The sequence below is a fragment of the Crocodylus siamensis genome, chromosome 5, assembly GCF_052110815.1.
Source record: "Crocodylus siamensis isolate JL-2025a chromosome 5, ASM5211081v1, whole genome shotgun sequence".
NCBI lineage: Eukaryota > Metazoa > Chordata > Crocodylia > Crocodylidae > Crocodylus > Crocodylus siamensis.
In genome coordinates this window covers 183,123,259-183,149,321 of record NC_143399.1, presented here as the reverse complement: position 1 = coordinate 183,149,321, position 26,063 = coordinate 183,123,259, and the positions used below count along the sequence as shown (strand labels likewise).

Here is a 26,063-nt window from a genome sequence, read left to right as displayed (position 1 = left end):
TTTTGTACCTGCAGTGAGCTACTCCCTCATTAGCCTTCACCCAGCTGCAGACCCTCAGCTATTCTGGCTGCTTCCCCTTAAGGAGACAGGCCATTTTGCTACAGGGTCATTGTCAGCATTGTAAGAGGTGGGATGGAAATCATAGGCAGTGGAAGGCCAGGGCTAATGGGGCTTAGGACCCTCCAAACATGGGGCAGTAGTGGCAGCACGGAGGGCCACAAGGCAGCCTGGGCGCGAGCTCTGGGTAGCTGCAGTAGATGCGGGTGGGGGGGAACGGCATGCATACACACACATAGACAGACATAGAGCTGCAGCCTGCATGCAGTTGGGATCACGGACTGGCAGCATGTGGAGCGCTGCCTACCACAGCAGGCAAGTCTGTGAAGGAGAAAGAGCATGGTGGGGGGGAGGCAAATTGAGGCCCCCACAGTGATGGAGGGAGTAGGGCAGGAACTGGGGTGAATGGGACCCCAGAGCAGGTTGTAAGACAGTCAAAGTGTGGGTGACTTATGCAGGGGTGTGGGTGCTGCTGAGCACACTCAGGAGAGGCCTGGGGGGCATGTGCCCCCCCCCCCCCAGATTTGTGTGCAGGGTAGAGGCAGCCTGCCACTGTGGGCTGGGGTTCTGCACCCCACTGCTGCTGTCTCAGGAGCTATGTGCAACAACATGTGTCTGCTGCCACCACTAGGTGGGCAGGGGGCATGGCACAGCCTGGCAGTGGCAAACAAATGACACTGCACGTGGCTCCTGAGGCAATGGGGTGCAGAGCTCCAGCCCAGAGTGGCAGCCCCACCTCCACCCTGTGCACAAATCCAGCAGACACATACCCCCCAGCGTGTGAGAGGCAGCAGGAGGCTCCCACAACCCTGCACAAGCCACCCACGCTCCAAAAGTCCCACAACCTGCCCTGTGGCCTCATTCACCCCAGCCCCTGCCCCACTCCTTCCCTCACTGTGGGGGCCTCAATCTGCCACCCCACCACATGCCCCTTCCTCTCTACAGACTTACCAGCCCCCTGAAATAATATTTTCTCCCTTTGCCTATGATCAAAATGGAACTGGACATGCTAACCTTCTCAGCCCTGTGTTTGTTTTACTGGACTATGATGCATTTAGCAAGCTCTTCTATGGCCAGAAGTCACACTGGCTGAGCACAGGAACTAATTGGCAAGCTGCTAGCTAGATAGGATCTAATCACATCCCTAGTACGATACCATCAGTAGCTGTAACCCAGACGACTAAACTAACTTGGGGTCTTCCAAATCACTGAGGGATCTGCAGTTCCTGTTTTCAGACCCCAACGACTAGTCTTAGGTGGGAAGGGCCTGAATACTTTATGATTATGAGGTGGGGAGAAAAGAAAAAGACAAGATACAACCTTCAGCAATGAGTCTGCACTATTGTACATCTGTTCAGAGCTACTGTCACCAGGGCCATCCTGGGGCAGAGAGAGAGAGGGGGCAATGGAGACGACTGCTCCGGGCCCTGCACCTTAGGAGGCCCTGCGGACAGTGCCATAAAGGCTCTGCTGCAGCCGCCGGCTCTGCACTCCAGCCACTCGGTACTCAGAGGCCCTGCACGGGCTGATATGCCCTGTACCCTGCACAGCCCTAGGGATGGCTCTGACTATCACAATGGCTAGAAACTCTGGGACCTGACTGCCACAGATCCCAACGGCTGTACTTGCTTCTGTGTAATACCCATCAAATCTTTCTGAAGCTCTATCAAGATGTGTGTTCAACTATGGGTATCACTACAGACTATTTCATACCAAGTGGGAATGGGTAATGGCTACTGTTACATATTCCCCTGTACTGAGCATCTCATTCAAGAACTTCTGGGCATTTTACTGCTAAAACTGAAGCTCATTTGTGGATAGTTACTCTCATCCCTACTCAAATGTCATTTGCATGACTGCAGCAAAATCTGCAGGGGTGGCTGTGATGAAGTTCCATTGACTCTTACCTGAGTGAGTGGCTCAGGAGCAGGTGGTGGGGGTGGCGGCAGTGGGAGGTCTAATTCAGATTCTAGCGGTGGAGGGGGCAAGACATCCCCAACAGGTCCACTAGTGGTAATACCATGAGTACTTGGTTTATATTCATAAGAAGCAATAGTCTCAAAACCCATTGAAGACTCGGTGGGTTTTTTTTGCTGGTGGTCAGAAGCTGTCTTCTGTGCTTGTAATGTTTTCTGTTCAGCTTCATTTATGTCTGCTACCAGATCAGCCATTAAAGCATCCAGGTCTTTGTCTTCCAGTGTACTTAGTGATTCTGTTAAGAAAATAGATTTTTTAGAGTGAATGAAATTAAAAACAGTCCGTGCTTAGTTCAGTTAAATCTGAATTGCAGAAGTTGATGTGAACTATAATGGATAAAGGAATCATTTTAAAAAGGCACACATTCATTTAGTCTCTGGGAACAGTGTGTTTTGCAGATAATTACTAATCTGCTGACACTCATTAATAGAATGTGAGGGAACTTGTTTTCTAAAGTGTTTTAAGAATTTCTCAGGTAGGAAAAGAAGATTTCCTTACTCTTGGTCCCATGAGCTTAATCTTCTAGGATCAGCACCAACATTACCCTGTTGGGTGATGGGTAGTTGTCTGACAACTTCAGGCATATCTGGATGCCATCAGTTTCCTGGATACGTGTCAGATTGGCTTTCACCCTGAATATAACAAAGAGATTGCACTGATAATCTTGGTCAATGATCTTTGCCTGGAGATCAACAAGGGAAATTGTGCTCTGCAAATCTTAGTCCAAATTTCAGCAGTCTTTGATACAGTTGACCATGAGGCACTGATAAATTGTTTGCATAAGCTGGTGGGTATTCTCAGAACAGCTCTAAACTGGCTCCACTCCTTCCTAGCAGAGAAATGCCAAAGGGTGGTGAGGGGCAAGTGCTCATAAACCCCTCAGGACCTTTCCTATGGGGTCCCCAAGGGCTCCATCTTGTCACCTCTCCTGTTCAATATATCTAGGAGGCCCATGGGGAAGACTGCGTGGAAATTGGAGTGAGATGCCACCAGTATGCTAATGATACCCAGCTCCTTTTCTTCTGACCATAGCACCACAGTCTCAGTCCTTTCCTGTGCCTGGCTGCAGCTGAAAACTGGGTGCAGGTGAACCGCTTAAATCCGAATCCAGATGGAGGTGACAGTGGTGGACAGACCACATGACTGGGCAGAGGGCATCTATCATTAATGAGGTTCAGTCTTTCCTTGTCACTCAGGTTTGCAGCCTGCAGGTGCTCTTATATTGTTTGCTGTACCTGGATCTTCAAGTGGCAGCAGTGGCTAGGAGAGTTTTTCACCAGCTCCATCTGGTAAGGAGTCTATGAGTCTTTCAGATTCAGATTTGACCACCATGCCTTTGTAATCTTCAGGCTAGATTACTGAAATGCACTTTATCTACAGCTGCTCTTGAAGATGCAGCTGGTGCAGAAGGTGGTAGCCCATCTTCTAACAGGGATGCATCACCAGCAACACATAACTCTAGTGCTTCAGAGTCTGCACTGGTTCCCAATGGCTTTCCAGGCACAATACAAGGTGCTGATCTTGACCTACAAGACCCTAAACAGTCTGGGCCATATGTACCTAAGGGATTTCCTGCTCTCATATGCCCTATTGCAGTCAAAAGAATCAGCTGAGAGCAACCTCCTACAAGTACCAGCAGTGTGCCAAGGTAGGCAAGGTTCTTTGGGTGGATGTGATAGCTTTTATTAGACCAACTGAGTAGCTGGAAAAAAGTTCTTTGCAAGCTTTTGGGCACAATCACCCTTCTTCAGGCATAGGGAGTCTCTGCTGTTCTAGAACTCCAAGGAATGAAATAACACTGCTACAACTAAAAACACAGCAGTATGCCGAGTCCTCTTGACAAAAAACACATGGAAGGTGGTTCTTCACAGTTACTCTTCAGCCCTGGAACTTCCTCCTTCTTCACGTTCCCCAGAGCCTGAGCCTGGACTTCTTTCAGAAGTGCTGTGAAAGCTTTCTATTTGGGCAGGTATTCTCCAAGCAATGTAATGTTCTTTAGGAGGTCTCTGTTTTATCTTAATGTTCTAGTTCCCTTTTATGCTGTTTTCTTCCCCTTGTCACTCTCTTATTTTATGTTATTTTGTTTTCTTCTTGTAAGCTGTCCTGAGCCTTTGTTGGGAACAGCATCGTACATGTTGAATAAATATATAGATAAATAAATTAATCTGTCCCTCATCCAGGGAACTACCTATGCACATGATTACATACAGGAATGTGAGACGTTCCATTGACTCTCACAGATAACTGGATCTGGGACAGTGCTCACTACTTAAAGAATTGAACCCTAAATAATGAGCAACTGGTGCGGCAGAGCAATGCACACCCATCTGCTCTCCTGACAGGGCAGTCCCCAGTCTGGGGCCAGACCAGGAGGGAAGCATTCATTTTTGCAAAAGAATCTCTCACAAGGGAAAACTTCCAGGCTGATACCTGAAAGATTTTTCTCCCAGAGGGGAGGGTTTCCACTGGGAAAACTGAATGAATGCTTGTATGCTGTAGTTTCTATTGGGAGATGGCAATTAATCTCTTTCCTGAACCAGGGTATAAATTACTTCTAAACAAGCCCTCTCTCTTTACATTGAAATACTTTGATGCACTGTTCTGGCACACATATTAAACAATATTCCAATCCATGTAGTTTTCAACTGGCTTAAATAAAGCTGGTGTCCTACTATTTTAATTAGTTATTGTCAAAAAAGATACCCATAAAAGAAAACCATTTACCAGGACCAAGTGTGTCATTTCCTCATCTTGTTTTCCTTTCATGAATTCCATCTGCCGGACTAATTCTGAAGGGCTTAGTTTTTGGTTTCATTAAAAATGTGAAAGACATTTGACTATGATTTTCTAAGTGATTTTTGTTGCTTCAGTTTTGGGGTTCCCATCTTGAGACATCTTAATGGTCTGATTTTCAGAAAGGACTAACTTTCTAAAAAGTTTGCCCTTCTAAAGTACCCTTCTAAAGTGTGTTGAATTGATGCACACATACACATCACTAGTGATTTTTTTAAATAATAGCTATTTCACATTTTGTTCCTTAGTTTGTTTTTTAAAAACACGGAGTAATATTAAATAAATTTTCTAATTACTTACCATTTAAATCTTTAAAACCAACTGAAAAATTAAATTCTTTAGTAGGTTCTTTGAGGGATGAAAGCTGGAAAGTTTCCACTTCTAAACTCTGTTGAGAGAGAAGAAAAAGTGCTGTTGATGGTAGTCTTTAAGTTATTAATGTTTACTTATGTACACCAAATAATTCTAACACGCAGTCCTTTCTCAAGAAAGAGAACCATGTGTAGTATGCCCTAGGTCTTATTTATTCTACAATGTTTTATACATATACGTGTGATTCTTTAAAGGGGGTTTTCTAGCATGTAACTTATTCTCTAGGATGGTGCATTAGTAGGCTAAGAAAAATGTGCAAAATTAAGTCATACAAAGACAATTCCTTCCTCTAATTCCCACTAAGGAAAAGGCTGGCTCTGGCAACACTTTGCCAGAAGTGCCTAAATTCACAAGGGTTGGCAGAAACTAGTTAATTTTCCATGAAAATGAGTTTAATTTTTTTTACCAGTTGATTTTATATGAATGCCCAAGCAGGAAGTGTTCATTTCTTATGAACTTGTGCAAAGCTGAAAAACTGAAGCAGTGAACTCTGAAATTCATTTCCTTTTAAGATCAGTGTAGCAGGGCACTAGGGTGCCTGCTACTGAATATTGGTAACTGGACTTAGCTGCCACTCACCAGGCCAGCGCAGGTGGGTTGCTAAAGCAACCGACTGGGTCAGCTGACCGGAAGGGGGGGGCAGGGCCTGGCCTTTATAAACTGCAAGGCCGAGGCCAGAGTCAGTTCCCCTCTGGCAGCCTCAGGGGCAGGAGCTCTGTTGCCGAGCCCAGCCCAGCCCAGCCCAGTGTGCTCAGTAAGAAAGCCAGATGGCTTGAGCAGTGTTGTGCATTGGTATGCGGACACGGGGTGGAGAGGACCCTGACAGGGATAGGAACGAAGGATAGCCAGGTTGGTTCAAGGTTTGTTATGGCTGAGGGGCTTTGCGTTTTGTTTGGTTTTGGTTATTGAGCAGCTGGAGGACCGGGCAAGGCTGTAGCATGGAGGAGGCCTCATCAGGAGCTCCCCAGTAAGGTGGGGGTATTCATAGCACCACAGAGGGCGCTGCGTATTGGGGGTGTCCCGACCCTGGCCCGGTGTGGGCAATTATCGGGAAGAGCTTGGCATAGGCAGAAGCCCAGTGGGGCGCAAGACCCAAGAAAGCGGCCTGGGGGTCCTGAGCCCCAATTGGTGAGAGCCCAGTCAGGCGTAAGACCCGGGAGGAGGGTCAGGGGGCCAGGTAAGGCTAAGGCCACCTGAGCCCCAATTGGGAGAAGCCCGAGTCGGGCACAGAGGGCCCCAGTGCGGGCGGGGGAGCGCGAGAAGCGCGAGCAAGGCCCCAGTGCGGGCGGGGGAGCTCGAGAAGCGCGGAAGGACAGGCCCCAGTGGGGTGCTGTCTGTACGGGAGAAGCCCCAGGCGGGGGGCGAGCCAACTGAGAGGCCCCAGGCAGGAGCACAAGGTACAGGCCCCAGAAGAGGGCGAGCATAGAGAGGAACCCCGGGAGGCCTCGGGAGGAGGCGACCATATTGAGCAGGCCCCGGGAGGGGGCGAGTGGATAGAGAGGCAAGGCCCAAAGCGGGCGGCGATAGAGAGGCAGGGCCCCGGTGTGGGCTACGAGAGCCCGGGAGACAGGCCCCGGTGCAGCGAGGGCCACAAGAGAGGTGAAGGGGGGCACCCATGAGGGCGCTGGTGGGCGATTGGACCGAGCCCCAGTATAGCAAGGTAGGCACCATGTCAAAGCAGATATAAAAGGCAGCCTCCCCTAAACGGTTAAAACAGCAAAGACGTGGCGGGCGAGATTGGTGAGGGTGCATTTGACACCGGCTTGACATGGTAGCCGGGGGGCTAGGGGAGTTCATGGCACCCCTGAGGTCACGCTGCCACATCAGGTTACCTATCACCTGGACAAAGGGGAAGAGATTGATGTTGTATATCTTGACTTTAAAAAAGCCTTCAATCTGGTATCCCACGATCACCTCTTGACAAAACTGGTTAACTGCAGTCTCAACCTCACCACGATCCGCTGGCTGGGGAATTGGCTCCGCGGTAGGACCCAGAGGGTGGTGGTTGATGGAAGCCAATTATCTTGGTGCGCCGTCACCAGTGGGGTCCCTCAAGGCTCTGTCCTAGGGCATATACCATTTAATAACTTATCTTGCTGGGATCCTATGATCCCTGCTGACTTCCTGCCCATGGGGCAGGAGACTGGACTCACTGATCCTCCAGGGTCCCTTCCAGCCTGAATGTCTATGAAATTCCCTTCTTCATGAATATTTACACTTCTAAAAATAAAGTAGGTGTGAGCATATGAGCAGGAAAACAAGAAAGGAAAAAAATTAGACAATTTTTAGCCAGCGATCAAATGAAGTAAACAAGGAAACTTGGGTATATAAAACAGAGAAGGTAAAAATTTTGGTCAGGGCTTCAATCCAGCAAAATATTAGCCAATGATATTACTATCTGCTTAAAGTTAAGCATACAAATAAGTAAGTGGTTTGCTGGATTAGGGCTCAAGATCAAGAAAGAAATATTTTCACTCCTAATTTAAATAAAAGAAATGCAATAGTATTTTATAATAGCCAGAATGGTATAAAAAGGAAAACTAAAAACAGAAAGAGAAACAGCAAGAGAAGAATAAGCAGGTCAAAGAGGAAAATAATGAAGCATGAAAACAGTAGTTCAAAACTAGATGTGCAGAGGCTGACACAAAGGGCCCAATTCCCACTTTCTCATTACACTGCCAGAGTAAAAGGGACTTGAATTGGATGCCACATTTGCCCCTGCTTTAAGGCCCCTTTACATTGCCAAAGATGGTGCAACGAGGGTTTGGAGTAAGTTAGAATAAGACGCAAAGAAATTAACTAAAAGGGTGGGGGGGGGATATATCATTGACTGCTTCAAGAATATAGAGAACCACAGGAACAGGTACAGTTTTAGACAGAGTGTGAAAAATTAGAGATGTGAAGTAGGAGATGTAAAAATGAATACAAGACAAAGTAGTTCTGTCTCAGAAATAAACTTAATAAAATGTAATTTAGTCTCCTCTTTTCAATCATATTCAGAACTATTAAAAAGTTAGAAAGTTGGACAAGGGACAAAGTGTTATGGTTTTGATAGCAATGATCATCAGATTAAATCAACTTTTATTTGCTGCTTTCAAGAAGTTTCAAGAGGAATTCCTAATTATTGCTCTTGAATTTGGGAAGAAGTAGAGTCCAAGAAACAGGAAAGACTTTATAATTAAAGACTTTAAGAAGGGCGTTTCATACAAAACCCAAGATGACAATGTAAGATATGTTAAATTAAAACAAATGTAATAAAACATTTTTTGGGGTCTAAATTCTCCCTCAACCTTATCAGTTTTGTAGGAAATTTCTTCAGGTCTTAGGTTTATAAAGAAGCTTGTGCTGTAAGTTTCCTTTTAAAATGTTTCTTGTTATATATTATATACATATAATTCTAAATGTCACTGGTGTTAAGTTTTGGCATGTGTAATAATGGTGTTGAATCACTACACTAGATACAAATGTGCAACAATTTAGTGAAGGAGATACATTTTTGTTTTCATTTTTCAGAGTTTATGGTCAACTAGCATGCTACAGTTCAGTTACACATGCATGCAAAGTGTTCATGCATGACTATTAAGATTTAATCTGTCTGTTTTCAAAGCAGAATGTTTGGACGGGGCTCAGTCTAACAGGACTCTGGAGTCATTTTTTTGAAAAGTGCCTATTTCATATGTCAGAGCTGTTTCATACTCCCAGCCTAGAATACTGTCATCTTTGTTTTGCAGGCAAAAAGGTTTGGATGTCAAATAGGGACAAATTCCTCTTTTTTTGAAGTAACTTATTTTCATTTATTCAGTATAATAGAACAATGAGTAGTTGCAGAGAGAAGTTCTCTTCACTTCCGTCCCTTGTAGTCATTCCTCTAACCCAGGTGAAAACAAAATAATTATTTACCTGGGTCAGCATGTCCATTTCCCCAAGTAGATTGCTGAACATCTCATCTATTTCATCGGAAGTTTGCTCCATCTGAAAAGAAACAAGAATGTTACTACTAGCCCATTTAGTAGAGAGCCAAAAAGAAAGATCATGATATATGGAAGACCATAGGCATCCACTCTGTGGCAACACAGAAGTAACTAAATGGCTTAAAGTGTGAAAAAGTTTTTTGTTACCAGTGTTGTGACATTGGATACAACTGCTGATAGAGTACCACTGAGGTTATGGAAAGAGAGATTCCACACAACCAGATACCCTGAAATAGGCCTGGAACCGGCCCGGGAGGACCTTCCCAGAGGGGCTCATATAGATTGGCCAACATAGCAATACCTGAATCACCTGCACATGCAAACTGGAAGATCAAAAACAAATGATCAAATGGGGCTACTCTAATGACATGAATATATGCAAGCGTGGTGAAATGCAGACTATGGAGCACCTGCTCATTTCATAGGCATTAGAGCTGGAAGGGACCTCAGAAGATCATCAATTCCAGCCCCTGCCCAAAGGGCAGGAAGTCAGCTGAGGTCACAGGATCCCAGCAAGATAAGCATCCAATTTGCTCTTGAAGGTGTTCAGCGTAGGTGTTTGAACCACCTCCGATGGCAGGCTGTTCCAGACCTTGGGGGCTTGGACAGTAAAGAAATTCTTCCTTATGTCCAGCCTGAAACAGTCTCACAGTAGTTTGACTGTTCGACCTCGTCATCCCTTGGGGTGCTCTGGTGAACAAACATTCCCCCAGATCCTGGTGGTCACCCCAATAAACTTATAGTTGGCCATCAGATCACCCTTGAGCCTGAACTTTTCCAGGCTAATGAGCTCCGTGGCTCTCAGCCTGTCGTTGTAAGGTCTGTTTTCCTGACCTCTGATCATGCATGTGGCTCTCCTCTGCACCCTCTCAAGCTTCTCCACATCCTTTTTGAATTGTGGAGCCCAAAACTGGACGCAGTACTGCCGACTCTTTGGTGAGATCTGTACAAAGGAGGACCTCGCTGGAGTAATGGAAAGAGCCACCGCTTGTGCACAATTCTGGAAAAACACCTAGCTTATAAGAGGACACAAAAAGAAGAAGAACTAGCTCATCTCAAAATTAGCTAATCATTCTGTAAAGGCAGACATCATGTCTTACAATTTTTTGCCACTAATTTCACAAGAAACAGTTTCTGATTTAAGACAGCCTGGAAAATAAAGCTGCACATGATTTGGAAATTCCATGTAGCAAATTAGGACCTGGATCTTGCATATGCCTACACACATTACTAAATCTACTGAATTTTAGCCATCTCAGTCATCACTGTATAATCAATATTTGATTAGAAGTCATCAGCTAATAGAAGATGTCTGCATCTTAAACCTCAGTGAGACCCAACTGGTGACAGAGGGAAAGAAAACTATAAAAGTGTTAAACTACAACTATCCAATGTAAATATTTCTTTGGCTTAAACCACTCTACGTTCCTGGTTTTATTTAATTCAACAGCTAAATATGCTTTCGTATAATTTTATTTGGCTCAATATTCTCCCCGTATTATACCAAAATCTGCTTTATCTGCATTGCTTTTGGTCTTGCACTGTTACCCTGAGTATGTGTTGTAGACCATCAAATACAGGTAAAAATGCCTACTGACCTCTAAGTGGCAGGAGTTGGACAAAAGGTGTCTGACCAAGAAAACAGTGCAATTTAGTGGCCAGCACATTCTCACCAGGTGTTAGGTCCTGTAAAAAGCTGAGAATTCTGGTATTGATCTTTCAAAGCAATTAAACAAGGCCTCAACTTTAGTCATGTGAACAGTTCCACTGACTTCACAGGGACTACTTCTGTGTTTTAGTGTTTTGCAGGACTGGGCCAAACTTTTAAGCTGATTCAGACATCTGTATGAGCCCTTAGGGCGCTTTTATAATGTGCTCCAAGAGTGGGGGGGGGCGGGGGGGGGGCGGCATTTTAATTAGAATGGCTCCAAGAGAAGCTGTAATTAAAGCACTGCAGCATCTTGTGTATCAGCATCCCAGTGCTTCAAAATGGAGGCGGGGGCACTTGAACTAAAGCTTTAGTTCAAGTCATCCCACCACCGTTTTGAAGCGTGGGAACACTGATACACGAGATGCATTAGGCTGCTGGAGTATGGTAATTACCGTGCTCCAGCAGACTCGATTAATCAACTTAGATGTGTGCCTAAGTAATTATAGTGCATCGGAGAGCCTCTACACTCAGGGGTGTATAGGCACCCTTAAAGACTAACTCATTAAGTCTACTTCATCAGATGCTACAAATGGCCTTGCAAAAAACTAGCAGTCATAACTACTAAGGCACTAGTAGTCATATTACCATTCTACAAGTAACTGACAAATGCCATTATCTGCATAGTCACTGCCTTTTCCTGTGAATTACCATACATTACTAAACTACTAAAATTAGTTGAACCTGGGTTTTTCAAACAAGTCTAAGGGAGTTAGCTGCATCTTCCTTCCAAAAAACAAAACCCAAAATAGCTATCAAAACACCCCCCATTAAATCCCTAAACCTCTATGGGCTTCTCTGACAATCCAAGCTGAAAGCAAGTAACTATGAGTGCCTGCTCCAACTTGCTGTAATTATAGCATGTCGGAGCAGACTCCATTAATCGAGTCTGTTGGAGTGTAGCAATTAGCATGCTTTCAGCAGCCTCTGCATCTCATGCATCAGTATCCCCGGGGTTCAAAAAGGTGGGGGTGCTTTAACTAAAACTTGTTCAATGAGCTTTAGCTGAAGTACCCCCACTGCCATTTTGAAGCATGGGGATACTGATAGATGAGGCACAAAGGGCATTTTAATTAGATGGGGCTCTCAGAGGGTAAAATATCAACTGTAGGAATACTATTAATTCCATAATCCTTTTGATTTTTTTCAATGGGTATTAGATCTACCTTCAAGGATGAGTTTTATGTTCAAGGACAAACTTAACCTTTGAGGACAAGCTTTACCTTCTAACTCCTGATGAAAAGCCAAAATTCTGCTTTTTTCTGTATCCACAATAGAAAAAGTGAAAAGTACACTAACTTCTCTTAGGTAATTACCAGGAGACCTTGTCAAAATATGAAATTGCTGCTTTTATAGTGGATAAAAGGATTAGAAGATGAGATTGTCTAAATATAGCAAGAACCAATTTTGCTTACAGTTGCTAAAAGAATAGTGCAAAAGAATTGGATGTTGCATTCTCCAATAGCTGACCCAGCTTTCTATATGCTTTAACAAATGTCATGCCTTTTTTGGCCTCTTATGACTCTGAATCTACAGATCCATTTGATTCATGGGGAAAAAATAATATTGTCATATGGAAAATCAATATGTAAAAAAAATCTAAGTATTTCCATTGTGAAATGGAGCTGACTAGTCACTGCTGATTGCTACCTTACCATATTAGTTAAATAAAGGGCAATGTAATGTCAGAAGATATGGACCTTGAGAGCAAATGCAGGAAAGGAAAAAAAAAGGGTCTGCACATTCCTACTGATTTGTATATTATGATTATGAAGTATACCAGTGCCTGGTTCAGGCACCACTTTCAGTGAACACTTATCAATTGTGAATGCTACACTGATGCACTGAAAATCACTAGGCCATCTCATTTACTAGTGTCTACATTTGTCTTGCATTTCTTGAAGTCAGTCTTATGAGGACAAAATGTATGTTCCCATCATGAAATCTCATAAGGGAAGGCTACATTTATACTTAACTTTGGATAACTATTTAAACTAATACAACCATGTCTAAAATTCAAAATGGCCTTGTTAAGGGCTAAGCAGGACAGCGACTTTATATTTTAGCAGTGTGAAGATGTTCTTCTTCAGTTTAAAAGGGCCTGCCAATGGTGCAAGTCACAGCTTATCCCCGGCTCTGGTGCAAGATGTGCGGGCAGAAGCCCGTTATGCCCCCACAAGCCTCGGGACCCTCAGGATCCCCAAGAGGATTCTGGCAACCCCAACCCTGACCCCCAGTGCAGCCGGGAGGTAGGTGGGGCCCGTGGTGGAAGGGGAGTAGCCCAGCTGTGGGGCAGGTGAGAGGAGCAGAGGAGGGTCACGCCCCCCTTGGCTCTTACTTTGTCCTGCCCCACAGAGAGCCATGCGACTGGAGCCTCACAAACAGAACAAGCAAACAGGCGCACTCTTGGCCCAGCATGCGAGTTAGCGCAGGGGTTCGCACAGCAGGGTGGGCAGGAGGGGCCTGAGGCCCCAGGCAGGGAGCCTGAAAGCAAGGATCTATACAGTAGTAGCCCAGACTACTACGAGGACCATGGTGGAAGGGACACGTCACACCTCAAAGCTCTGCCCTGCACCTGCACCCCCTGCTCTGGTACCACTAGGGTCTCTACCCAGACAGAGCCCATGGTTTGGGCCTCTACCCAAACGGAGCCTGCGGTCCCTGCCCCCACCCTGCCATTAGAGATGCAGAGTAGGAACTGAACACCTGCTTCCAGGTGCTCCACCCTACAGCTGATGACGCCTTGGCGGAAATAAAGAGCCTCCATGGAGTTCTGCCAGGGGTTGCCTGGATGAAGGTAGTCTCTGGACCTAGGAGGCACTGCACTAGGGAGACCATTCCACTGGAACGGCAAAACTGCTTCAAAACACTCACATCAGCCGAGCCGGCCGAACTCCCGGCCCCAGCACACGAGGAAGGAGGGTCACCAGTAACTGTGCCCAGAAGAAGACGTAGAGTAATTGTGGTGGGCGATTCCCTCCTGATGGGGACAGAGGGCCTGATTTACTACCCCAGCCTCGTAGCCCATGAGGTTTGCTGCCTCCCTGGAGCTCATGTCCATGATGTGACTGAGAGGATCGCCAAACTCATCTGGCCCTCAGACCACCACCCCATGCTACTCATCCACGTGGGCACAAATGACATGGCTTGGAGCAATCCCGGCTGGGTCATGTATAACTACATGACTCTGGGGGCTGGGCTTGGGAGTCTCGGGGCTCAGGTAGTTTTTTCCTAGATCCTCCCCGTCACAGATCACAGCCCCCAGAGGGATAGGTGCATCGGTGAGGTGAACAGAAGACTCTGGCAATGGTGCCATTGCAAGGGGTTTTGCTTCTTTGACCACACTCTGCACATCAGTGAGACAGGTTGCAGACTGTTGGAAAGGGATGGCCCTGACCATCTCACGGTCTGATGGCTAGAGAACTGGCTCCAGGCTCAGACCCAAAGGGTACTAGTTGATGGGAACAAGTCATTGTGGTGCAAAGTTACCAATGGAGTGCCCTAGGGATCAGTGCTCAGACCAGTACTCTTCAATATCTTCATTAATGACCTCGATTTGGGCATCAGATGCAGACTGGCACAGTTCACAGGTGATACTAAGCTACAGGAATGCCATCTGCGTTCATGAGCTCAGTGCCCCCGGTGGCTGGGGGGCATGGCTGCTCTGGCGACGGTGGGAGCACAGTGGTGAGAGACCAGCGGCAGTGGTGGGAGCCCAGCAGCAGCAAGCAGGGAGCTCCCAAGGAGTTTAAGTGCATTTAAGAAGCGGGTTCAGCATTTGCAAATATTTGAAACTGCGAATGCCAAACTCACAAATAGTGAGGGTTTCCTGTACAATTTCAATGCAGTTTTTAAAAATAGTCCAAGGTGTAACTTCATTCTACAGGGAGTACTTTCCTTAAGGGTTTAAAAGTATAAAATATAAAATACAAAATGCCATGGTAGAGACAAGACAGATGAAATATAAAAATGCACCGTGACAAATATATAAAAATGCAATGTGAGATAGCGAGGATCAAAGGCTACTGGGGACAGTAAGTGAGTTAGGTTAGCACAGGATATATTTATGCTCTTTGCTGTGGATGTTTTAGAACTTTTGTTTTCTTTAGTGACACTGAGCTTAATTGATATGTAGATGTAGTTTCTAGGTTTCTCCTATAGAAGCCACTTCAGCTTTCTGGCTTGCTCTGAGTCTTGCCACACCCATGCAATGAGTGTGCTAGGTCTCTGCCAGTACTGAGAAGGAAACAAAATGCACAAAATAGTAGGGTGGGTTGGCAGGCAAGAAGGGGTTTCTGTTATATCAATGTCCAGAAGGGAAGTGTACAAAGGGGGCTTTCTGCTACACCATGACAGCCCAGTCCAGCAGCACGGGTGGGGGCTGGCTGGACAGTGGGCTACCCAGGCCAGCTTGGAGGCGCTGGTGGGCTCCAGCCCAGCAGCTGCCTGCCACAGCTGCCACCATGCCCCCATTCTGTGCAGCACCCAGCAGCTGCAGTCACACTGCAAGCTGTGGACTGGCCAGGGCTCCGCTTGCCTCCAGCTGCTGCTACCATGGTCACTGCTGCTGCCACCCCTGCCCCTGCCATGCTGCTCTGGGTAGGCAGGTGGGAAGCTTTAGCTCTGTGGCTTCTGCCCAGCCCATGGGACTCCAATTCCAGCTCCTGGATGCCTTCCATCCACTCTGCCCATGGGGTCTGTTCATTGCACTGGGCAGGCAGAGCAGGTGGAGGGCAGCCGGAGCTGGAGCCAGAGCTCCAAGTACTGGGCTGAAGCTGCTGAGCTGAAGCTTCCACCTGCACCAAGAGGCGCTGCACAGTGCAGCAGGATCAGGAGCTGCAGCTGGAGGTGAGGGGAGAACAGCTCTGCCAGGTTCCCCTTGCCTTCAGAGGCTACTCCCCCTTCCATTCCTGCCCTGCTCTGGGCAGCGGCTGGGGGGAGCTTCAGCCCAGTGCATGTAACTCCGGCTCCAGCTCCAGCCCCAGCCGTCTTCTACCTGCTCCATTCACCCAGCACGATGAGTAGACTCTGCAGGCCGGCTTGGCTCAGCTCCACAGCCCCAGCCCCAGCCCCAGCTGCAGCCACAGCCCTGGGCCATTCCAGCAGGTTCTGCCCAGGCCCCCCCACTGCCCAAGGAGAAGCAGGGTGGAAAGCTGGGCAAATTGCAGCTAGGGTCCCTTGCCTGCCCAAGACAGGGGAATTTATCCCCCCTCACCTTCTCCCTTTGCCTGAGGCGCTGCCCTAGCCTGTGTCTGGCCTCCGGGACAAGCCTGGGAAAGGCTGCTTCTCCCCTCTACCTCCAGGCACACCCTGGCTGGGGTCCCTGCAGGCCAGGGTGGGGGTTGAGACCCCTCCACAATCATACTTAGCAGCCCGCCGTGGCCCGGCCACGCACCCCTGGTCAGCTTCTCTCCAACCTTGAGGCTGCTTTAGTGCCCCTTGGCTTCTAGCCTAAGCCACTGCAGACATGTACCTGCATTTCCACAATCAAAAAAGTGAATGTCTAGTCACTTGAAAAATTGGTTCAATCTTTAGACTAACCTGCAGAGATTGAATCAATTCAGGCTCTGGCTTTTTGAATGTCTGTCCCTACATGTCCTGTCTGCTATCCCATAAGGATGCTTTCAATCATCTTTCCTCACTGCAGCCCTTAATCTTCACAGTAAAATCCTTTAAGCTTTATCATTCATATCACACAACATATTCATCAGATCCTACTGGTATCTTTATATACATTAGTGTTAAATTTTTATACAAATTCCTGCCTTATCTAAAACAGCAGAGAAGGTCTTGTATTCAGCACCAGGGCAATTCTGCAGTTTCAGGCTAAAATAACTAATGGAAATCTGGGGAGAGGTACACTGTTAGGTGGAACCTGCTGCCATTGCACTATGGAATATGGCATACTTGTAAGATAATGTGCACTGCTGATGATGGATAATAGACTGACTAGAAAGGTGGCTCTGTCTCATTGCAGAAAGTTCATACCCCCTTGGCATGTGGAGTACCGTTTTGATATTCTCTGCTGCTTGTGTGAGGGAGAACAAGGAGATACTTTTTATACCAGCAAAGCCAAGGACAGGACTTTACCCTTAGTTCCAGACAGTAAGATTCTGTTGTTAGCGGACACATTTTTTCATGTCACTTTGCCCAAGTCTCTTTCACTGAGCAGATTTAAAATCAAAATATCTACCGGCTTTTTAATCTCCATATTCAACAATTCCGATTGACTGAATCCTTTTAAGACCACTTCTGGAGCTGTCTTGAACTTTGGAGTGTTGGTTCACGCAGAATGACACCAGATTCTGCTTCAGGACATTCGTCATGTCAATAATAAATAAGACCAAGGACAACTGACAGTATGCTTGCCAGCTTTACAGAACTCTTAAAAATATAGTTGTGAATTCATCTGTTCCTGTTTAACATAAATAGGAACACACACAGATCCATACACCAACCCTCACTTAGCTGCCTGGAGGAACTGTTTAGATCCGATTTCATACTAACAGGTTCTGGATTGTATTAACTTCAGAAATTAAAATTGCTGATGCAGTCCATCTGTTCACTAATGGTTAAACACTATCTGACAAGTACCAATGCAGTTGTTATTTGTGGAAATCCATACAGTAAATGTGCTACATGCTTATGTCATTCAAGTCATAATTTAGTATAAAAGCAATACAAATTGGGCCGGGATTAGACAACTCACTTAGCAGCCAGCAGCTATTCCTTAACACTATGAACATTTTACAATAAGCATATATAAAAAAGAGGTTACCCTCTATTTCCTGAGCATTCAAATCAATTTAAATTTTGGGAGGCAAGGGGAGGATTTTTAAAGAAGCCCAGGTGAGCTAGAACTACGGTGTTTACTGAGAACTTGGTTCTTCCCATCAGCTCCAGGTCAGGGGGCAAACCCCCACCACAAAAACAAAGACAGCTTTAAAATAACTCTTTGGAGCTTACTTAGCTGTTTCAGACAACTACTCAAATCCAGTGCTCGCACAAACCATGTGAGACAACAGTGATATTTTAAAATATTTTTTTCTAAATTATGTGAAAGAATGGTGACAAAAGGAAAACTCAGAATCCCAGAGTTAGAAGAACCTCACGGGTCATCTAGCATAAAAGCAGGATGTACTATTCCTGTGTTATAGCATAATACTAACTTCTGCCTGAGGTAAATTAAAGTTAATATGGATGGGGAAAACACAGGTTCATGCCCTAGGGGTAGATGCATGCAATTCTGTTCTTCTGACTAGGGACAGACATCAAAAAAGCCCAAGTCTGAACTGATTCAGTCTTTGCAGGTTAGTCTAACTTGCAGAGATTGAACCAATTTGCAAATGGATAGACATTTACTTTTGATTCAGGAAATGCAGACACATGCCCGGAGTGGCTCAGGTTAGAAACTGGGGGGTGCTAAAGCAGCCCTCCTTTCCCTTCCAGAGTGTTAAGCTGAGAGGGGTGTGGCTAGGCCCTGGCAGGATGCTATGATTAGGGAGGGGTTTAAACCTCCAACCTGGCCTGCAGTCCCCAGCCAGAGTGTGCCTGGAGGGAGAGGGGGAAAGCAGCCCTTACCAGACTCTCCCCACACCCCTGCTGCTCAAGGGGCAGGAGTGTTGCCAGACCCCAGCCGCTAGCTAGCACTCTGAGGCAAAGGGTTTGTGGGTGGGGGCGGATGGGATAGGACTGCTTGTGAGGGCTGCATACATCTGTTGATGATACTGAGCTTTTCAATCTCCCTGTCTCTGCTTCTTCTTACTGTCTGCAGCAAACTGACAGGCACTCACAGGTTCCATGCATCACAAACCAGGGTCTTTTCTCACACCCTCAGCAGCCAGCAGTTAGCAGGGAGTTTATCAGAACACAAAGCTTATCAGCCCATGAAGAAAACAAAGCCTCTCATTATTTCAGGCTCTTCATAAACAGCTTTTTGCAAAGTATTTTTAAGGAAGAACAGAGGGACATTACCAGCTGGGCTGTTGATTAGCTCCAAAAAGCCTTAAGCAGACACTATTCTGTCTGCCTGTCCCAGTGAATCGGAGACGCAGGCACACACACAAATAACTCTCAGCATTAGCTAACATGGGGGTGGTGTGACCATGACCAGATAACAGCTGAGGTCTGTGCAGTGGGAGGTGGGGAGGAAGGGGGGAATCCCTGCTTGAGCAGAGTGTAGATGCTGCTGACCCTGCAGTCTCAACCTCCTTCTCAGCTAGCCAGAGCTCCAGCTAGGGCAGAAAGAGGCATCTGAGGTCTGTGCAGTGGGAGGTGGGGAGGAAGGGGGGAATCCCTGCTTGAGCAGACTGTAGATGCTGCTGACCCTGCAGTCTCAACCTCCTTCTCAGCTAGCCAGAGCTCCAGCTAGGGCAGAAAGAGGCATCTGAGGTCTGTGCAGTGGGAGGTGGGGAGGAAGGGGGGAATCCCTGCTTGAGCAGAGTGTAGATGCTGCTGACCCTGCAGTCTCAACCTCCTTCTCAGCTAGCCAGAGCTCCAGCTAGGGCAGAAAGAGGCATGGCCAGTTCTGCTCTCTGGAACAGACAGCCCAGCCCAGGGCTGAAAAGCACGCTGGGATGCTAGGGGACTTAATTTTTACCAGGAAGGGGTTTGGGACAGAAGTTCCATAAACCAGTTTGACCCAAATCAGCTAAGTCTGAAACTACATTCAGCCGGGCTTACCTTAAACCAGTCTCAGCCATTTTGACACTGGTTTATCTTCACTGAACTTATGCTCTGTTACAAGTATAAACCAGTTTCTGATCACCACTTAAATCAGTTTGTGTGCATCTTCTGTCCATAGCCAAACAATTGCTCTTTTCTGGGGGTGGACTGTGAGTTTTGCTAAGGGTGTGGAAATGGTACCAGAATTCCCACATCCCTGCGAGGATTTATAATTCAGATATACCTCTTAATCATTATTCCTCCCTGCTTCTGGGGTAATTTGCTTGTGGCATTTATCAAAAATAGATTAGAACACTTATTGCCTTACCTCAGTTCTGTCCGGGAGTAGGACAGGGAAAGAAGCACTAAGGCTCTGTCCATTCCCTGCTCCCACCCAATTCAGAAAGAATAAATAGGCACACAGCATCTGCTAACTCTGAGGCACTGTCCAGATAGTGCACCCAGCCTGACTTTGTACTTTGCCTTACTTCCGTGTGCAAACCATATTCAGAGTACAGAATACGCTGCACCAACTCCCAGGATCATGCATTAGGGCATGAAGTTGTACAATGTTCTTGGGACCAGGCTGTCACCATTCCAAGGAGCTGGGGCAGAGCCGTGATCCGCTGCCCAAGTGCCCCTGCCCAGAGTGTGCAGTCTGCAGGTTGCGGCTCTGCCCTGGACCCACACCAAACTGCCCCCATTGCAAGATCCCAGTGGCTCCACAGCAACCCCCTGCCCTGCTGCATGCCCTGCTAGTGCAGTTTGGGCCGGTCTCCACAGCAATCCCAGCCTTGTGCTATCACAGTATAGGTGCGGCTTGGCTCTCCATGGAGACCAGCCCCAGCCGTGTGGGCAGGGACTGCTGGGAAATGGAGTTTGGCTGCTGGCCAGATCTGCCATTTTGCCCACCCCTGTCCTAGGCCTTTTCAAACCTCCACACCACAAAGCTGCATCTAATAGACAGCAGGGAGTTTCTCTGGCTCAGGGAAATCCACTCTGTGGTTTACATGCTATATCTATGCCAGATATGAATGGCTTTGAGGAACAATGTTAAACTGGGGGGGTGGGATATTGCTGAAGCATGTTGTGCTTCAGTGAGCCTGATGATGTCTCAGCTTCTAGCACAAGTTAGTGCAACATGCAGCAACCCTGAAATTGCTATAAGCCAGGGGTCGGCAACATTTCTAGGCAGAGTGCCAGAAACACCCACAACCTCAACTTCTAAGATGTTGGCATGGGTGGCAGGGGAGCTGCAAGAGGCCCAATCCTTGTTGTAGAAGCACAGCTCTGGCCCCTTTCCCGCTGTTCACCCCAGGATGCACATGCACCCGCTGCCAGTGATAAGCTGGGCTCAGCGGGGCTCCACAGATCCCAGGGCAGTGGCTTACAGCCTCCCGACTGCCTGCCACAGCTGGGCCGGGCTCTGGGCAGGCCCCTGCCACCCACCAGAGAGCCTGGGCTACTTGCAGCAGATGGCAGGGAGGCTGCAAGCAGCTTCATCAAGGTCTGCAGAGCCCCAACCTGGCTCACTGCCAGAGTCAGGTGTAAGCACGGCTCAACAGTCCGTATGGAGCATGTGCCTTGTAGAATAATTTTGGACTTATAGCAGTCCAGAGACAGTGGTACTAAACTCTGCTAAATTTGAGCTGGACAGAGTGTTCTGCTGCCTATTAGTCTACAGGACGGTTAATGTTCCAAGATGCCTCCCACAGGTTAGTGGGTGCTAACCAGAAAAGAAAAAACGACTAGAATTTTCATCTAAAAAAGGTGGCACACACTAATACTGTCCACCAAGCTATAAAAACATTTATTTCCACTTCCCAAATAAAACAGTTTTCAGTATCTCCATAAATTCTTTTCAATTTTATTCATAGCAGTCACTGCAGATGCCGTCATGATTAGTGAAAATATTTTTATTAGCAGGCTAAAAATAGGAAACAACATTCATTGTCAGTGTTTCTATGTTGCTAAATGTAGACATGCGTATGTCAGAAAAATAAAAAATATTTTAAAAAAGTTTTACAATCAAACCGGCTTTATAAACAACTCTTATATTAGTAAGATGCACACAGAATGCATCTGCAGATTTGAATTTTGCAGGTTTGACACATCCGTAGCATGAAACACAGAAAAGAAGCAGGTCTGGAGGAAAGAGCCAACAAAAAAAATAATTTAAAAAATGGCAAGTTCAAAAATAGTCTAAGGGAGAGGAAAGTAAGCTTAATAAGAGGGCAGAATTCTGTCCATGGGGTTGCAGACTGAAAAGCAAAGAAAGGCCCAAAGAAAGTAGTGCAGGGACTTCAAAATGTATCATTATTATGAAAGCATTCAAAAGCTCATCTAATTCTGTCTCAGCTATGCAACTGGCCCAATAAAAGATATAATCCAAATAACTCCTTTCCCCTCTTATTATTATGAAATATCTGCATACTAGTAAGTTCAAGAGTATATGACTTGGGCACCTACGCGGTTTCAGAGGGGTCTTTCTCGACCAGAATTCCTCACAGGCATGCTTTTATGCTTGCTGCCCAAGCATTGAGAAGAGTTACTCTCTCCATAAACTGCTGGCATGCTGCCCTACATAAAGGGACCATCACTGTCTCTCTTCTTTTTGGTACCTAGCGACCATGGGGCAGATGCTAAACTAGTGTAAGAGATATCATAACTCTGTTGACATAAATGGACCGTGAGTATTCAGAGCAACTGAAAAATCTCTCCCAACTTCCTGGTAACAAGCAAAACTACACTTCCTCATCAGAAAATCCTTCTGAACCACAAATTCTACATGCACCCAAGGGCTGGCCACAATATGACACACAGTTTCATGTTTCAATGGCAGTCATGCAGTAAATGTGGAATACTGGTGCATGCACCTGCCAGATAGATCTATTAGGATTTTCACCCTGAAATCTTTGCTGATATTGTGAATTCTAAGAGTGACTAAAACATATTCTAAGTGCAATCAAATAAATTTATGAAGCTCACAGGGAGAATGAAACTGAGAAGTTTGCATCTGCAAGAATTAAGGAAGTAAATTTCATGATTTGCATGTTGTATCTGCACAAATAATAGCTTCTATAAATGAGATACATCACCTAGATAATTTTTACAAACTGGGTATAAATTAGCAGTTACTAGTAAAATAAAATTCACCTTACTTCTTCCAGAGGAGTAGGAGGTAATAACTAATATGAAATCAGAAATGGCTACATTGCAACATGCTTTGAAAACCCATGTAGGGTGCCACACTAAATAGGTCCACTACTGTAATGCAGAATGCGTCTTGAGCTTTGGCAAAGCTAACCTACTTTTCTTTAAAGAATACCTAACAGGAAGAAGTGGTCTACCAGCCATGTCATATGACCCAAAATGTTTCTGCATAAGCCAGGAAACAATACCAAACAGGAAACACTAACTTCTCAAGCAAAATTACTAACTAGTGCTTCTGCTAGTCTCAGCTGAGTTGATGGAAGTTAATTTAGAAGGCTATAAACAAAGAGGAAGTATAAATGACAAGTGGGGTGAAGGGATCTGACAGAGTGCTCCGAGGAAGTCTGAAGACCAGCTGTATTTAAGCTTATCTAGTCACCTGGAAAAACAGTTACAAAAGCAGCATGTTAATTAAATGCAGAATATTAACTCTTGACAAGAGTAATCTGAAATATACTCACTGGAATGGAGGCACTATATTTGGAAAGCAGAAATGCCGAAATTATATATAGGAGCAAGAACTGATGGCAGATTGAGTAGGAGTTCATGGTACAGTGTAGTAGCAGAAATGCCAAGACAAATTTCTGTGTTGTCATGCTAAGAGGTAAGTCTCTCTGTTGGTGGTACTGAGCCAAATAGCTAATATAATAAAAGCCTTAGCGTGTCTGTCCATAATGCTTTACTTGCACTCTGATTGGCTGTCTTGGCAGCCAATCACAATGCTGACTGAAACAACCAGTCAGCGTGCTCTAAGAGCATTCTGGGCAGGAGGCGGCAGGGGCACAGGGTGCTGGCCGAGGGGGACAGAGGGGCAAGCTTCTCCCACCTCCCCTGCTCCTGGGAGGTGTTGGTGGCACAGAGCGGTGGACGGCAGCGATCCATCCTCCCCCCACTCCCCGTCATTCCTGACAGGCAATTGGCTAGTAACAAAATAATATCCTAAAAACAGGGTTAAGGAAAGATCAAAGGAATATACCTGATCCTCCAGTACATACAACCTTCTTGGGTTGTGTGTGTTTGTATTATGAGTAAGTGTAAGAAAAGGCCAGAGCATGGATGGCGCATACCCTAGCAGCTGCAGGAGGGCACGGCTGTGCACCAATGGCTGTGGGAGTAGTCAGGAGTGGTGAGCTTCTGCAGACACCGCTGGCACTGTTGGCAGCAGCGGCAAGGTGGCGAGCACCAACCATGGGTTGGCGATGACCCGCAGGCACCCACAGCCAGGGGCGATCAGGGACCATCTGCCAATGCCACCGATGTCTTTTTCCAGTGGGTGCACCGCCACGTGCACCCCCTATGCATCGTCCCTGGACCAGAGGAATAGGTCCATAAGAAGTAAATGTGGGCTCTTCAGATAACAACTGATGGGATTTTAATAATCTACAGGCATTCAAAGTGCATAAAATAAAGACAGGAGAGAAACGGTATGGGTAATCCAAGGGTGTATTATGGAAGGAGTAATTGGATGGATTTTAGCAAAGGGAAGTGCAGGCTATTTATTTATTTTCATAGCACTGGACTAGATCACAATATCAAATCTGCCCATGGGGCATCAGCCCAGTTTTGCCACTGACAGTGCCACCAGGCCTGCCTTCCCTGGCAGGGTGACATTTTAGGTTGTGCCCCGGACCAGAAGCCTCCAAGCCATTCCCTCAGCTCCTGCCCTTACCTCCAAGATGTTGCAAGCCTCAGCTCAGCCAGGTGATGTTGCTCCCTCAGCTGCAAATAACACACTGCAGACTCTGCCTGCCTGACCTTAGTTAAAATGGCCCCTACCTCGCTACAGTGCACCACTATGGTGACGTAGCTGCTAAAAATAACTGTGCACTACTGGGACGGTGTAGTAATGGTCGTTACTGCGCTGTCAATTAGGAGTTCCTAAAGCAAGTACTAAATGATGGAGCAGTAACAGCTGTGCCGTAAGGGGCATGTGTAGATGCATCTTGTGGGGCACTTCAGAGGATCCTAACAGTGGTTTAGTAGATATATGTCTAGAAAGCCCTGTGGGTCAAAATCTGATTTATCTTACAGGTCTAGGTGCACAAGGTTTATTGTCAGTTTTCTATGGAGTCAAGATCTCAAGAACAAAAGCTCCATGATGATGTGAATTTTATTCATACAAGGACAGCTGTAACACAATTACATCCCACTTGAGGAAGCTAATGTTTTAGAGAGAAGATGCCAATATTTCAGCAGATAATATCTTAACTCTAAAATATAAACCTCTTCAAGTGAGATGTAATAGGTCACTGCTTTCCTTTCCTAGGAGTAATTCATTAAAGTTAAGGCCTTGCTGAATGCTGCCCTTATTGTACAACTTCTACTGTACCAACCTTTAAGACCATGGGTTCTTAACCTGGACGTTCAAACTAGGTCTAGGGAGAGGGGAATCACAATCGTCCTTCTTATTCTTTATGCTTAACCTTTTTCTGTAGTAATTGAGTCAGAGCCTGCAAAAGATTCTAGCCACTGCACTAGATCAACAAGAATACTGACTTTCAACATTTCTTTTTTATTAATATTAGTATTTATTTGATTTACATTTCACCCTTCCCAAAAAAGGCTCAGGACAGCTTACAAAAAAATAAAGTTTTAAAATAAGAAAGTATAAAAAGGCAAACTCCTGCACAAATGCCCCCAAATTCAGAAGTAATTCCCTCCACCCTACCCACTGCCACTCTGCTGCCTCTGACCTAGAAGCTGAATGGTACTCTCCAAGAAAAAACCTTGCATGCACAATTAATGCTGAAAATAGTTTATTATTTATATCTCTAGGCATAGGCTCATTTGGTGCCCTGAGACATTTTGTTAGCCACAACTGAAAGTCATCTTGTATGTTTATCTGAGTATGGGTGTGGCTGGGTGCAGCGCTTCGTATCCCTGTTCATAACAGAATGGAGTCCGTGTGGTAACACATGAATAACAGCTTTAGGAGGACTGAAGTACAACAGTAATATGTGCTCTATACAGAACAGTTTAGGAACAAAACAGTTTAGGAATAAAACACCTGCAGTTACTCAACTTTAAATTACAATGACGTGTTAAAACAATAATGTGAAACAATCTTTATCTTGCAGATTTGTAGCACTAAAGCTTCCCTGAGTGGCCGTCCTACATAAAAAACTTGACAATGGTTCATCCTTTTGGCACTGATAAGGTCAATATGTGTTTGTAGTTTATTGTTCCAGAACATATTTGCAGCACAATTCTCTACATGAATTATAGGGGAAACTCTTACTAAAGTTGTCTTACAAACTTGTGTCACACCAATACTTAGCATGACCACGACAAGCCAGAAGGTACGACTA

The 26,063-nt window shown here is 45.9% G+C and overlaps 1 protein-coding gene across 4 annotated transcripts in view; it reads right to left on the bottom strand.

Annotated features, from left to right (window-relative positions):
- The window catches only part of APBB1IP (amyloid beta precursor protein binding family B member 1 interacting protein), a 107,303-nt gene that overhangs the window by 58,859 nt on the left and 22,381 nt on the right, over window positions 1–26,063 (bottom strand). For all 4 annotated transcript variants that reach the window (XM_090047386.1, XM_090047385.1, XM_090047384.1 and 1 more), the window contains exons 3-5: window positions 9,100–9,171; window positions 5,128–5,215; window positions 1,965–2,269 (exon numbers count right to left, since the gene is read on the bottom strand). In XM_090047386.1, coding sequence (XP_089903512.1) covers window positions 1,965–2,269; window positions 5,128–5,215; window positions 9,100–9,171 — 465 coding nt within the window. The remainder of the gene's footprint in view (window positions 1–1,964; window positions 2,270–5,127; window positions 5,216–9,099; window positions 9,172–26,063) is intronic.